The sequence below is a fragment of the Myzus persicae genome, unplaced genomic scaffold (assembly GCF_001856785.1).
Source record: "Myzus persicae strain clone G006 unplaced genomic scaffold, MPER_G0061.0, whole genome shotgun sequence".
NCBI classification, from domain to species: domain Eukaryota; kingdom Metazoa; phylum Arthropoda; class Insecta; order Hemiptera; family Aphididae; genus Myzus; species Myzus persicae.
In genome coordinates this window covers 46,473-63,548 of record NW_019104294.1, presented here as the reverse complement: position 1 = coordinate 63,548, position 17,076 = coordinate 46,473, and the positions used below count along the sequence as shown (strand labels likewise).

The 17,076-nt window shown below is 28.6% G+C and overlaps 1 protein-coding gene and 1 pseudogene across 1 annotated transcript; both read right to left on the bottom strand.

Moving 5' to 3' along the window:
• Positions 1-2,855: 2,855 nt before the first annotated feature.
• LOC111040959 (zinc finger MYM-type protein 1-like) lies at positions 2,856-5,984 on the bottom strand. Its single transcript, XM_022325053.1, is given in 8 exon segments — positions 2,856-2,912; positions 2,984-3,650; positions 3,906-4,763; positions 4,846-5,045; positions 5,166-5,357; positions 5,459-5,554; positions 5,632-5,727; positions 5,847-5,984. Coding segments are annotated over 8 exon segments (2,304 nt in total).
• An 8,528-nt stretch (positions 5,985-14,512) lies between these two features.
• On the bottom strand, positions 14,513-16,357 carry LOC111040958 (annotated as a pseudogene).
• Positions 16,358-17,076: the final 719 nt, after the last annotated feature.

Below are 17,076 nucleotides of genomic sequence, written 5' to 3'. Positions count from 1 at the left end.
ATATTAAGTACCTATACATGAAATCATAAAGTATAAGTTAATTGTGACGGTGCATTGGAGTATTGATGGCTGGTCAATTTTTAACATTTTTTAAGTAAGTGGTGCCGTTGCACACCCTGCTCCCCCCCCCCCAAATGACGCCCCCGGTGTACGGTGAATCCAGCGGCCAGCGGCCGAGACATATCGCGTTGAACCGACATTGTATAGCCCGAAAGTGAACTATTTCGTGAAGGACGTGTTGTTCAACGAAATCCGTGCTACATGTCTGATCGACACCGGTTCTTCGAACGTTTTAGTCTGAATCAGCCTCGCCAATTGTATGGTCCATTTCCATTTCCACGGTCGGTGACCTAAATTCTCCGGGTACGATTACCGCGGGCGAAACCTTGGCGGATATAACGATTGACGACGCAAGTGCTGCCGATCACCGTGTGCTCGTCGTTAGTGACGAAGCGATTCCGTTTGATGTGATCGTGGGCCGGACCTGGCTAAATCTACCACATATAAATTATTACAAGCGCCAGAACGAGTTCTATCCTATCCCTGGCATTATTAAGAAGGTCAGAAGTATACTCAAGAGATATAATAGGAGACTATCAAAGTGGTTTTGTGAGAGGGAAGTCCACCTCTGATCATATCTTCACAATCAGACAAATAATGGAAAATATTATGAATTCGGAAAGGAAGTCCATATGTGCTTTGTTGACTTCAAGCAAGCATATGATAGCATAGTTCGAGATAAATTGTGGTTGGCTTTAGATTTAACATTGGCAAAACAAATCATATTTAAAATAGTACAATCTAAATAGTTAATTCAAATAATATATAAAAAATTAAAAAACAATTAAATATAATATCATTTTTCATAATTTCAGTTTGTTAGTGGAACAAAAGTAATATAAACAAAATACATTATTTAAAAAGTATAAGTATGAAAAACAACGTAAATATTACTAATATAAGCTAATGAGCCAGTTATTCCGGCTTTTAAAATAATGAATACAATTAAGAAATCCTTAGTAGTTTACTTGATTCCTAATTAAATAATTAGTTATAAATATACAAAATAAAAAGTAGTTATTATAACATGCACAAGTATTAATAATTGTAAGAAGAACAAACTATTGTATACAATTGTTACGAGATATCGTAACAAGTGCCGTCTCGTGCGTCGTCGTGACCAAAAGTCCACCACCGAACCCCCGTAAGCTCCACTCGCGTTCCTTCCCATGTGTCCACTATTATAAATTATAAACTACTGTAATCATTGTTTTTATGTTGTGTCGAAATATTCGCAGAACCATAACCATAACCACGTCTTTTGTTCTCTCGTGTTATCTATATCACAATATTGATATGGCATAATCTCTCCTGTTTTTTGTTCTGTGTCTCGTCTCGTCTTGTCGTATTGTGCACTTGACGTTCCAACTTGTTTCTTAATAAATGCAATAATATTATGGTCAATGGTATAGTATTATCGCCATTACGGCACACCTGCTCTCCTCCTCATCATCCATTGGTTTCATCGTTATTGCGACCCGAAACGACGTACGTGTTTGGTCGTGCACCCATACAGCCACCCCCTCAAGTTTAAGAGGCCAGTTTTGCATATGGTGGCGTGATTCATGCCCTCCCATAATGTTGTATACCTAGTTGTTTTATAGATCTGTGGCTATAATACCATTACACACAAGATACACAGGCCGTTCGGTATGTGATGAGGTGCGTGTATAAGCTAATTTTCTTTCTCGCTTTCTTAGAAGCAAAAGTCATTTATAATTTCTTCATTGTTCAACTTTTTTGATAGTTCTATTTCAATTCAAATTTTAGCTAGTAACTGTACTGCAATTTATCAACTTCATAAAAGGTTTTAAACATTTGTATCATTTGAATCTAAATGTCTATGAGACGTGCAAGGTTAGTATCCCGTAAAACGAGTGGCCCGGGGATACGGATAAAAACATTATATTACTTGTTTAGTGGGTGGAAGTATTGGTCGTTACTCGTTGAAAGCCCGTTATATGTCACTTATATTTATACACAGCCGGGGAGGGGACGACCATTACTACTACCGCCTCCGCCGAAGAGGCGGCTTATAAAAGAGCACGCCAAGGGTGTCCGCTACAACTGTGCGATCCGTGTACCGACTTCTTACCGTTCACTAGTTTACTTGTCTCGTTTCTCTGGCCCATCCAGACAGTGGCGCCGAAGTTTTTAAAATGTGGTCGGGCAATTTCAAAACTTTGCGGCCTCAATATTTTAACTATTTTAATAACCCTATTGCCGTAAAAAAAAATATAAAATTTGGGTGGGAGGAGGTGGTAAATAAAAAATTACATCAAATAATATGTTGTACGTATACAAATTGTATTATTATCGTGTCTGTATGTTAGTGAAAAAATGTCCAATGGATTTCATCCGGGTTTGACCATCCTACGTTAAAACATCCCTGATACATGCTGTCTCAACAGGGAACACAATTTTACTAAATATTTAGTTGTATTAAAAGAAAAAATAAATAAAAATAGTTAATTTCTCACTAATTATTTAAAAAACTGAATAAACATTTTTTTCTGAGGAAAAATCACAGATTTCGACAGACACCAGGGGACTATATATTAATTATAATTTATATTATGTACAATGTACATACATAGATATTTCCCAAAAGCAAATTTTTAGGTTACAAATAAATTTTTAGGATGCTACAAAAATATATAAATTAAAATCCTTAAAATATAAAAATATAGATTTAAGATACTGACTGTTGAAAAATGAAAATATATTTATTTTAACTTAGTTTATAAATAATAAACATAAAATATGTTAAGACTAATGAGTAATGACTAATAAAATTAAAAGGTTAATAATTTAGTCAAAACTGATGATTTTCCAGCTAAAATGTCTATTACCTGAAAATAAATAAAATAATTTAGATTAACAATTGTTTTTATTAAAATTAAGTACAAAATGCAATAATTACTTTATCAATATCAATATTTATATCATGTTCACATGAAATGAGCATTTAATTTTTTAATCTTGTTTGTTCCATCGTTGAACGTAGCCTGGTTTTTATAATTTTTAATTTTGAAAAACTTCTTTCAACTGTACAGCTAGACGTTGGTAGTGTTAAGCTTAGTTTAATTATATTATATAAGTTTTCGAATTCTTCATTTATGTTGGCGCTATTCATTGTTTCAAAAATATTTATTAAACTTGCCATGTTTTTATAATTGTCTATTTCCCCATCACTTTCTTCATTGTCACTATGAATGTTGTCTTCATCAGAGTCTGCATGGATTTTTTCTGGTAGCTTTAATAACAAGTTAAAATCTAAATCTTTAACAATCTCTTTAAACATGATATATTCATTTTTGATTAATTCTTGGTTTAATCCATACACATTGCATATCATTTTAAATGCATCTTGAGGGAGATCAGTTTTTTCTTTCATTCTTTTTAATGATAGCAGACCAATATCTTTCATGACTGATACTGAATTTTGATTAAACTTGTCATGAATCTGTTGTATTATAATGTCGATTGTTACAAAATATACTGATACTTTAAAGTATTGAACTGGATTCTCAATAGTTTCATCAAAAGTTATCTCTCCGATTTGTAGAACAACTTTTTTTTTCCTGTTCCTAAAGGATCGTAAATTATTTATTTCAAAATCACCAAAATGTTTTTCTGAAAATGATTTTGCTTCTTCAAAAATATCATTGAAAACTTCATCATTACGCATCATAATAATATTATTTTCTGCTTTTTTTAAATAATTGACGGCAGCCAAAATGTCTAAATCTCTACCTTGAAATAATTTACTTAAAGGCCCTAGAATATCAAACAGATGCTTAAACATAAATGCTGTTACAATAAAACGAGAAGACTGAAAATACATTAATAGCCCATTGCATTCAGTGGCTATTTTATAATCTGACGAGCCATCTTGATTTTTAACTTCCTCTAACATATCCAATATTGCTTCCAGTGTTTCAAAAATTGTTGCTAAAGCAAATGAGTTTGACATCCATCTTGTGGTACCAACTCTTTTTATTGCATGTACTTGTTTTTTTGGATAAATTTCTTTTTGCTTCATTCTATAAATGTCTGATCTTTTTTTACTGCATGTTATAAAACAGTAAAGTTTTTCCATATTCCCAAATAAATCTACTGCTTCTATACAAGATCCAACAGCAGATAAAACTATTAAATTTAATCTGTGGGCATGACACCACACAAAAAGAGCTTTTGGATTTTCATCAAGAATTCGTGCTTGGAGTCCAGAGTATGACCCCCTCATTTTTGCAGCACCGTCGTAAGACTGACCGACTAAATTTTTCTTCCAGTTCAAACCACATTTTTCCATTACACATTTAAACATGTCAAAAAGCACTTTACCATTAGTTAAAGGCGATTCAGTTATTGCAATAATTCTTTCATGTATTTTAGAATTGAAAATGTATCTTGCAATAAATGAAAGCTGCTCCTTGTGTGAAACATCAAATGTCGTGTCCATACATATACTAAAATATCCAGCCTTCACAATCTGTGTTCTAATAACTGACGAAATATATTGAGCAATGGAGTCTATTAGAGAATTCTGTCGATCCCAAGAAATAAAAGAATTTTCTTTCTTTCCTTTGGCCATTAACTGATTGATATGAACAGATAGAGTAGGCGAATGTTGTGAAATTAGAACAACCATATCTTTAAAATTTCCTTTCAAGTCACTTTCCCAATTTTCTTTATGCCCTCTAAATGGGAGATTATGGTCTTGCCAAAAAAATTGTTATTTCAATTAATTGTTTAACTAGTTCTCTATTGAATGCCACTTGCCGGTTATGGTCTTCAAGTATTGATGGTAGAATTGGTAGACAACTTTGTTTTAATTTAACTTTTAATGATGCAAATATATGAGTAGAAGAAGTTTCATGTTTAGTAATTGATAATGATCCATTTTTCCAATGACAAAAACCTTTTTTTGTCCATGCAGTATTGGTATTTTTACCATATAATATGCAATAAAGGCAAAATATCTTTTTTAATTTAGGAGAATAACTAAGCCATTCCCGTTTTACATATGTATTATCAATTAACTTTCTGTTGTACCAAGCTTAATGAAAACTTCTATTTAGATGGTCTTTTTTATAACTCACCAAGCTTAAATCTTGTTCTTTGGGCTGACAAGCTCCCAAACTTAGAATCATATTTCTTAACTCTGGAGTCCATTGTTCAACATTAACAAAATTAACAGGATCATTTCTAAAAATTATATTTGAACCATCCAATAGATCTCCACTTGCAGTTTCTTCAAATAATTCAAGTGAAACATTTTTGACTACGGATTGCTAAAATGATAATATATATATTTTTTATAATAATTTATAATTAATAAGTACCTACCTACTCATAACTCATAAGTCAAGATTTAAAAAATAAGTTTATTTACCAAACAATTATTTGTAGAATTGTTGTCCACTACAATATTGGCAATATCTGCATTTTCTACACTAACTTCAGTAGAAACATCTTTGGCTGCAGATTCCTAAAATGATATATTAATATTTTATAATTAATAGGTACCTACTCATAAGTCAAGATTTAAAAAATAGGTTTATTTACCAAACAATTATTTGTAGAATGGTTGTCTATTACAATATTGGAACCATCTGCAATTTCTTGAATAACTTGTAGAGAAATATTTTTGGCTACAGATTGCTAATTTTTTTTTAAATAAATATCAGGTATTTGTAATAGTTGTAATAGTTTTGATTTTAGAAAATGTTTAATATTTAATATTCATAATTCTTGAGCATAAAAAATAAGTATTAACTTACTTTACATGATGTATTGGAAGAAAACATGTTAGTTATTTTGTGACATTGTTGGGCCACAGTGTTTAATATTTTCTGGTGTTTTTCCCTATTTTTCTCTGCACCACCTTTAAATTTTCTTTTTTTGTTGTCATTATTCATAATTTAGCCTGCAGATTTACCTTAGAAGGTTTTAAATAATACAATTAGAATATTAAACAAAATATCTGAAATTTAAATTTTAAAAGCTCATTCAAAATATTATAATTGTGAATTAAAATTGTTTTATTTAATTATGCGAGAACGCAATATAAATAGGTATATAAATAATATTAAAAGGGCATACAGATATATTTAAATATAATATATAATATTTATATTTTAGTTGAAATAAAATTATGTAAAAAATAATAAATAAATAAAAACTAATTTTATTCATAAAATAGTTCATAATTTGTTACTACTTAAAGTATATTTCATTTTGGTTAGGTACGTAAGTAATTTTACAGTTTACTGCAAATTAATTTTTTGCTGGTGATAATAACACCAATGGCTCGGGGAATAAGTACCAAAAAAATATTTTGAAGGGTTTGTTATAACTTATAAGTAAGTAAATATTATTAATGAATATTGATCAATCATTCAACTTAATTCATACTTACTTGTTCTTTTCACTCCTTAAAAAAATGTAATACTAGAAATTAAATAATATAGTATTCAAACTGTAGTATTGTACACAACTAAAGGCTAGTGACTTGTGTGACGAATGACGATTGACGAAAATAATATTATATAAACGAAATTACAATTAATATAATTTATAAAGTCGATGTGGTCATGTGTACGTTGTAGACTGTAGTCGTTGCACTATAATATAATAATCAAATAAAATAATAACAATAACAATAACATCACTGATAATAGACATGACATAGAGTTTTTTTCTATAAATAGCATGGACATCGGTAAAATTAACCGAAAATTATATGATGGGTGGGTAATGTATGACGGTTTGCGGGGAGCTGGATAGATTGATATTAAATATTAATCACGATTCACGATTAAAGATAGTATTATACTATTATCTAATATTATAATGTTTACAAACTATAGCCGTGATATAAATTGGCAATATCGATATATTGTTACAAAGTATTAACACATGGTTAAACAAAATATTCCTATTTCTTATTACAGGAAACAGCCATGTTGCATAATACACATTAATAATATACTATGTTAAATGTTTGAATTATAATACTACTATATACAATTTTATAGAGGTACCCTAGTAGAGTAATATACATTACTATATTATATTACTCATAATACAATTATGATGTGAATATAATGTGGCCTACCAGCCACATTTTGACCTACCAGCCACATTTTGAACTACCGGCCACATTTTTCAAAAAAGAGGTCGGGCCACGGCCCGACCTTAACATGGACTTCGGCGCCACTGCATCCAGATACCTAATTTAATATTTCTCAAACGGTTTATTTACTTCTGTTAATTTACTTAGTAAATTTTCTTCGTTTTCTTGATTGTCATTTATATATTTATTTATTTACATTTAAAATACCACAATGACGTCCATAGTAGTGATTTGACGATTATCGCTATTTTCACTATTCCCAGTGTCGCAGCCAGCATCGGGCTGTTTGATGAGAATTTTAACATTCGTAAGTATCGACAGAAATGTTCTTATTTCACTCTGTGTTAGTTATTATCTTTCATGTAGTCATTTTCAATTTTTTGGATTTCTGTTAAATGTTATTTTTATTTTAAATTTAAATCCACACATTATTGTTATTATTGTTTTGCTATTTACGCTTTATATATTTTTGTATTAATTTCATACCCAATTATATCATTATTATTATTAGATCGCTGCTTATAACTATTATAAACACTAAACCTTTAATATTTGACTCGATGTATTATGTGTTACAGTCTTTCCAGGCAACTATGGCAGATGCCCCACAATGAAAGCAGTAGATGTTCATGTTATCTTCAATGGTTTGGATTTGTCAACGGTTAAAAGTTGTTCCTCCTTCAACTTCAAACCTCATGATGAAATTCACTTATTAAAATCGTTCACATTGAAGTTCGACCGTTCGAATAACGGTGCGCTACGTTCCTGTGCGTGAGGTATGTGTAATAAATTGTGATATTAGTGTTGTTCAAGATATTGCACTGCTCCTGTGACTATAAAAAAGCTATTCCAAATTAACAACAGTCCTATAACGTCTATATTACATGTAGTACATGCACATTAATAATATTATATTGTTGGGTTTTTTTTATTCACAGTTTATATAACCAATTAGATTTAAAAATAATTGAAAAAAAAATCAATTTTAAGACTGAAATTACAATCTCTTAAATTTCGTTACAAAAATTACATATAGCATAAAAATCGATAAAAATGTGTTTTTGAACTTTATTTATTTATTTTGGACAAAAAGCCCAATTTTTTCACATGTTTAATTTGCTCGTATAAACAATAGTGACAATAAATAAAATATTACGATATTAAACCCCCCCCCCCCCCGGCACGCCCCTGAATTAGGCTGTCTCGTAATTTTACGATAGTATTGCTTATGAAACATTTATTTTTAGAATATTAGTTATAAATATTTTTAGTTTTTAGTTTTTCATGGAAATTATTGACATATCTTTTTCAAATATTTTATTAAAATTTAAAGAGCTTAGTAAATATTATGTTTTAAGCACACTTGAAGTAAATATCAGTGATTTACTAATTAATTACACTCGAATTAAAATCACCTTTTAATTTTAAATTTGAGTACACTTAAAAAAAAAACACGTGATAGGATGAATCTAAATTCAGGTTCAAATTCGAGGCCCCTAAAATAAAACCATTGAATTCGAAAAACGATTCTAAGTGAAGACGGTTTGTCAGACTATAATATTACTAATTATATTTTATGATATTATTGGGACTAAATTAATTCATTTTACTATTAAGATTTATATGTACAATAGTACTACAATAGATTAAATTCGTTTAAATAAATTAAATATATAATAATGTACTCCAAAAGTCTCAAGTACCCGTGAATAATATTTTTAAATTATAACAAAAATTAAAATCGATATCCTAGGTATTAACATGTAATTTTGTCTATATTTGAACTTAAAATTCCTATTAAAATTAACTGTGTTTATATTTATTTTTTGACTTTTTGGTTACAGTTTGAACTATTTATATTTAAATTTATATTAACATTTTCAATTCTTAGCTATACTAACTGAACGTTTCATAATTTTAAACACAAAATAATTTGAAAATGTTTAAGGTTTTAATACATTTTGACCAGATTTGAACTTTTAATTTTTTAATACTTACAAAGAAAATCGTGCCTATCAATTTTTAATATTTCTCAATTGCTATGTAACTAGCTACGAAAAACCTAGTATTTTCAAGAATGTAAGTCATTCCATTATTGGAATAAAAAAATTTCAAATGTCTATTAATAATTCAAACATTTGGAAATGGTTATGGTGCCTTTATATTTAACATTCAATTACAATTTCATATATCTATATCCACAGGTATTTAGAATTACATTAAAAACCAAAATAAACTTTTTACAAAAGCCGATTAGGCTTTAAAAATTTAAAAAGCACACACACACATCACTGCAAAGTCAATATATTTATCGCTGCTCTCATAATTTCAAATAGAACTATATGCAATTATAAATGTAATGCATATATAATTTCTGTAACAACTTCCTTATAAATAAAGAAGAATGATACTACTGAACACATTAATTCAGTATTTTAATGAAATTGATATTCATTTGATGAAAAGTAGTATAATATAACACAAAACGTTAAACATTAATATACCCACAACAATTTACCCCTATATCTCAGCTACCCCTTATTACAATCCTACCTTCAGCCACCATACTACCTACTTCGTACCAGCAGAAAACTAGTCATAATATTAATGTCGAATCTAAATATTAGTTGATAAATAATTGTCTGATGATTATTCAAAGAGGGATAGTGCGTCATAGATACTCATCACGGTATCTACTATACTAAATAATAATGCATAACATGATTTAAGGATATTGCACAATACCACATTCACCGAGCTCTTGTATTATTATTCCGTTGTTAGGCGATGATACAGGTATGGAAAATTTGGTGTTTCCTTGTCTGTCACCACCGCCCTCATTTTCAGTAGATTCCAGTGATGAAAATTTGAACGTCATGCTATACGGTCGAGTCACCAAATTGATGGGCGAACAAGAGATCAGATGTGCCGTAAGTATATTGTGCCTTTAATAGTATTGAGTTTACTAACCAGAGCATCTGAAAACACATTTGAACTCATTATTAAATTAACTTAAAATAAATCATTCCATTTTTTTTCAATTCCATCTTATTATAATGAATTTAGTCTGTAAACTTCTGCGCAAAGTAGTTTAATAAGGTTAACTTTTTTATATGATATGACCCTAATATGACATAGGTATAAACATATGTGTCGTACAATATATTACATAATTTATATGGCGTTGCGACCGACCCTGACAATATAAGTAGTTCCCCGAGGTTCATTGCTCATTTGATACAGAATATAATATAGCTTCATCGAGTTTAATGAAAATGTGATTTTCTATTAGCCTTATTAATATATTTATAGACATATTAAATTGTTGGAAAAAAATTATATATATTTACAAATAATTGATGAAATTAATAATTTTGTATTTTAAATTTTAAAATAACCAATAAAATACCTACTTATCTTTGTATAATTATATGGTACATATCTTAAATTTCTTTTATTATATTTATAGTATTCTATTGTATGCTATTAGACACTTAAAACAATTCGTATGGGTATGATAATAAATTATAAAAATGATCATCTAATTGAGTACTTAAAACTTTAGAATGACAGTTTGATGTAGTTTCGAGTTAACGACAGAATTAGCCTTTTTAACCCCTGCAAATGCTTCCTAAAATACCTTATAAGTTTAGGTCGATTAATTTTTGTTTATATATCTTATTTCCGCATACTCAAGATGTACAAGATGGTCAACTCTACAAAGTACTTAATGGCAGTTAGCAGTGACAAATCGTGCAATGGCTTGCCACAGATGTTGTCCAAGGAACTGACAGATATAGACATATAGTCAACTGGTTGCTGCCGATGGATGAATCCAAAATCAATCCGAGACGCACTCGCTCGACATCGGATACCAAAAACTTCTCTGGCTCCAGATTTTTTTGGTGAACAGGCTGATAAGTTTTATATTTTTACATAAAAAAATTACGCCCTGATTCTAATTTTTACATCATTAACTTTTAAAAAACAAACAATCGTGTATTTAATTTAATTTAATTTAAAATAAGTGATCAGTGGTACTTTGCTTTTCATTATCATTATAATTTTCAATCATTGTATTTATAAAATGTTAAAACTTAATAAAGAAATATTTACGCTAAGTATTTGAAGTTATCGAGTTATTATCAAATTAAATTAAAAACATTTTATGTCTATGTACAATTCTATAAAATGGAACGTATGGGAATGCCTTAAAACTAAACACAATTCATAACACAGTGTACGTGTGTATGTATTTGTAAGTGTGTTTGTGTGTGTGAACTCAAAACTAATTATAAAAAGGCGAACAAATGTGAACTCTAACGTAAGGTAAATGAAAATGAATAATATACTAAGGACATATTGGCCTGAAAACTGTTTTCTTATACCTTGTATTACAGATATATTTCAATTTTTACAACCCGTCAAACGGAAGGTAAATATTAAGTATTTGAATACTTACTTAATTCTCCTTTTGGCGACCACAATAACGAGTACTGCACAAACAAATAGTTTTGGTAAAAATAACCCGCAGGATATGCATTATGCATTCAATTCCTCTTAGGTCGCTTTATACTTAAACCACTTATTACGATAGTGAGCATCTACTGGAAGAGAAGGTAAGTACTACATTGTACCTGCTTGGTACCTGTTCCGAAAGTGTCCTCACAAATGATTCAAATACATTTGGAGCAACAATTTTAAGTAGGAAACAATATTTTTTGATGTAAGAATAAATCAATCATAAGATAAAACACTGAGGTTCTACTGTATGCATATATTATATATTTATGTTTTTATATAAAACCAGTTTTTGAAAAAATCGATTTGATTTTTTCGTGTACTTGAATATTAATAATAATTAACATTGGATACGTGAAATATTCACTAAATGTTTATTTTATAACTGTCTATTCAATAACAATACTTCAAAATATTTTCACTCATTTTAAGCGATATAAAGACATTTAAAATTTTAATTTTAATTAATTTTTTATTCTGAAAAATATTCTGTCAATACATTTTTTTGGTAATTCAAAATTTTGAACTTAGCCCCTCCCCCCCTCCAACCCATTTCAAAATCCTGTCAATGCCACTGATATAACAATTTTATGAAAAATTTGTTATTAGTAGTACAGTATGGTTGAATTAATTTTTGCCAAAACACTTTATTTTAAAATGCCATTCTGTGGATAAGGCCCTTAGAGATGAAGAAAAAACATTAATATTTTTCATTTTTGATCATATTATTTTGTCCATAAGTTTAAGAAAATAATTTTGGCTAAATTTTAAATTTATAAGAAAAATACCTAATTTCCAATATTTAATTTATCTTACCAAATTGACTACACTAGTGTGTATGAAATCTAATAATTTACTTTAAAAAACTCAAGTGTTCCAAATATTTTTAACAAAAATCACATAATTAGTATCTAATTTCGCCCTAATTTGAATTTAAAATATCTATATAAAAACCATGTTCATATATTGGCTTAGATTTTTCGAATACCAAAGGAACTACTTATGATTGTTTTAAATTTTCGAACCTAAGCTATAAATTGAACATTTTATAAAATAATTTATACCTGCTATGTCAACTATAAAATAGTTATCAAATGTTGTCAACATTTGAACACTAAATGCTTATGGCCAAAAAAGCTTGGCCTTGTATATTTTTATATTTTCAAATACTATTAGCTTCAAAAATGTATGAGGATTATGAATTATCAATATTTAACGTCGAAAATTTAAACTTCAAAGTAGCATAATAAATACAATTGGAAATTTCATTGACTTTTTTTGTTGAATGAAACTAGCAACTAGAGGGGGGCTTAGCACCCCGAACTAAGATCCCCCCCCCCAAAAAAAATCCTTTATTGATTTAAAATAATACATGTCAAATTGAATTTTGTCTCTTGAAAAAATAAATAAATATAATACGAGTATAATAATAAATGATGCTACTTTTCCAAATGTATACAAATTCCTGGGTGTTGCTTTTACTTTGCCAATAAGTAGTGAAACTGGTGAAAAGTAATTTTATTCTATGAGGCGAGTCCAAACATTGTTAAAGCCAACTATGATTAAAGAAAGATTTACAAATTTATCAATAATTCATATTGAGAGAGACATTTCAAATGAGATTAACAGTGACGAACTTTTAAATAAGTTTGCTAGTGCTAACGATAGAAAAATAAAGTTGAAATGTCACCTACCATAAAGTTAATTGTTTTCTTTTTCACCACATAGCTTCATTCAAACTTAAATCTATTGAAACTTACAGACATTGACCTAGTATAGACCAATACAAATCATGAATATGACGACAACGAAATTATTTAAATTAATTATTTTAAAATTAAAATTATTTATTTTGACACCAATTTACAGTGCTTACAACAATATTTAATACCGAATTCGCATAATGGACGACATGATACAAGTGTACACAAATAATATAAGTGTGTAATCAATAATTTATCAAAACTATACATATCGTTTTTTTCGTGCAAATAAAAATAATGGGGACATAGTAATAATAATAATAAGTTTAATAAGTTATGTAGTGTTATGGTGACGACAAATGCAAATGTAAATGTAAATGTATTCATTAAGCAGAATAAAAGTAAACATAAATAAACAATTAAAATATTAAAATCTCAAATTCAGATTTATGACAGTTTATAATTTAGACTTAATTTATATATTTGGCTTGGACTTCGGTCTGTGAAACGATGTATAGTGACTGGAATGAGCTTTCAGCTATAGAAAAGGATGAAAGAGGTAATAGTTATCAGTAGGTTATTTATTACGCTATATAATTATTAAGGACTGAAAATAATTATTTGTATTTTAAAATATAATAAAATTAAATATATTTCACAAATTGAATATTGTAATAACCTGTACAATATCAAAAACTAAAAAAAAAACTATAAAAAAAAACAAAGATATGTAAAAAAAATACATTTTAGATAATCTTCTGGATATAACTTAAATAAAATAATAATAAATTATAAATAATTATGTGTAATCTGCTTCTTCATAAAATAAGTAAAATCTGTATAATGTCAAATATTAAATATTAAATACATGTGTACTGAAATGGTACTGTGTCTGGACCCATAAAATATTCGGAAAAGTAGTCTCTGACCTGTAATCCTTGTGTACGTGGTGCTGTTCCCCGAACATTCAAGTCATCGACTAATTGACTCGTTGCCATATCGTCGAAATTAATACCATCCCTTTGACGCACAAAATTGTGTAATATAAAGTATCCTTTGATAACTTCATTTGCAAAATTTGGTTCTACTAGCAAAGGGGTATGCAACACCCTCCATTTGTTTGACAGCACTCCAAACGCGCATTCCACAGTTCGTCTAGCTCTAGAGGACTAGAGAGTCTGTAGTTAAAAACTCGACGTTCGTCAGTAAGGCCTCGTCCTGGGTATTGCCTTAGTAAATTGTTATGAAGTGCAAATGCCTCGTCTGCTACAAATACATATGATTGTACGACGTTTGGGGTATTAGGCAAGTATGCAGGTTCTGGTATATTAAGCTGACCAGAATATAGTTTTTTGCCAAATGGACATTCTTTGAATACGTTTGAATCCGATTCTCTTCCATAAACTCCGCCATCAATTACCACGAAAGTCAAGTTAGCACTAACCATAGCCATTAAAATTATCGAAAAATATTTTTTTCATAGTTAAAATAATATGATCCTGAATTTCGAGGATTTCTGCACCTGATGTGCTTACCGTCGATGGCTCCCAAGTTTGGAAAATTTGTCTTTGAATAGAATGTATCTGCTATTTCAAGCCATTGATTTGTAGTGGGTTGAGGTATTTCTACAGGCTGCAAAATTGTCCAAATAATTGTACAAGTCTCTCTAACAATTTCTGCAATTGTACTTTTCCCAATATGAAAGTCGAATTGCAGAGCTTTGAAACATGTACCAGTTGATAAATATCTATTAAAAAAAATAATTATGTTGTTTTTTAATTATTCCTAAATATTCATAATTAATCTTGATTTAATATTAATCATATTATTTTATAAGAAAGAGTTTTCCACAGAAATTTTACAGAAAATTAAACTTAAAATTTAAAATACATATAATATTGTCTATTAATTTTACAATTCATATTTGAAATTACTAATAAGTATCTACATAAAAATACATCCATATGTGTACAATATCATAAATATTATTTTTAAATTAATTTTTTTCACTCGTTTAATAGTTTTGATTATGAGCGGAGCGAAGAATTTATTGATTTTACTATGTTGTGTGTTTTTTTTTTATGTCTGTGTAGACGAGAACTTATCGAAATAATGCATCGATTTTTAACTTCAGTAAGTAGTTTTTCCGGTTCGAAAGTGAATCTAGTTGATGCATCTAAAACTAATTACCGTAGAAATATGAAATTTTCACAGAATGTTTATACAGTCATTTTCTATACATGATAAAATTTTCAAAAATTTTGAAATCTTTTCAAGTTATTTATAGACATTTGAAATTTTCAATCTTTTTAGTTTTTTTTTTAAAAATGACAGTAAATTTATATATTATTATATATTTATTAATATTCGTTGGGTAAAAAAAGCTTCAAAATTTGATACAAGACTTCTAATATACTGTTGCAATATCAGTTAAAAAATAATAAAAATACATAGTTACAATTTTTTTTTTACATAACATTTTATACTCCCAGACTTAAATATAAAAATGTACAAAAGAATTCAAAACCGAGGGGATGAATGGCGATATTATCTGTATATTATACCCACCTTTTTTGAACTTTTCTTAATCACATTTTTCTTAATGAACTCTTTAAGTACCTATGTTCTTATAATACGGTTTAAGAATATGGGAAGGTAGCCAGTAACCAGTAGGTACTTGCTACCTATAATTTTTTTGTAAACCATAAAACGAGTTATAAGACAGAACCATTGAAGAGGGGTAAATCAGGGTTTTAACTCTGGTGAACAAATTATTTTGCCCACACCCTTAGATTTTTATCCAGTTATGCCACTCGTGACAATAATATTAAACTGTTCCACTTACACTTGTGACCTCACAAAGACAATCATGCACACACATATATGACGAATTTTAAAAAACCATTGATTTTATAATATACAGATAAGCCATACGGCTGTTGATTTAGAAACATGAATAATAGTAAAGCAAAAATCCGATAGATCGCATAGCGTTATTTATAGTCGATAAAATAATATTATTATTCACGACGCGCGGCGGCCGACGGTGTTGGCTTTCTTAGATTAGATTATTATAAAACCGGTTTGGATAGGCTTTTTCCGTTTGATATAATATTGAAATGAAATAATAAATAATAAATATATTATTTAAATCACCAATTACTATAATATTAATTATTAAATTATTACTGTACTATAAAATATACTATGAAATGTTTTAAACCAAACCAATACGACAAGTATAAAAATAATCATATATAGATATTAATATAATAATATTAAATAATTTATTTCATTAATAATACTATACATGAGATAAAATTTTTAACTTAGTTAATTTCGACTGTCTTGTTGTTATTGAATGATCTTTGCATTTCTTAAATATTTTACAAGTCAATAATTTGTCTAAAATGAAGAGTTTGTGGTCTGCGCATTCTTTATTTTCATGGAGCCAATGTTTTATTAAGTTACGACGTTTAAACCATGTCATAAATATTTTTTTAATATTTTTTTTATGTTGAACTTTGCCAAATTTATCTTCAAATATATCAATCGCACAAATAACAAGTTCCACAAGTTTTTTTGATTGAGATTTAAGACCATTTGTTTTAATATTTTCAAAATTTTTATTAATTATAAATAATTGATCTT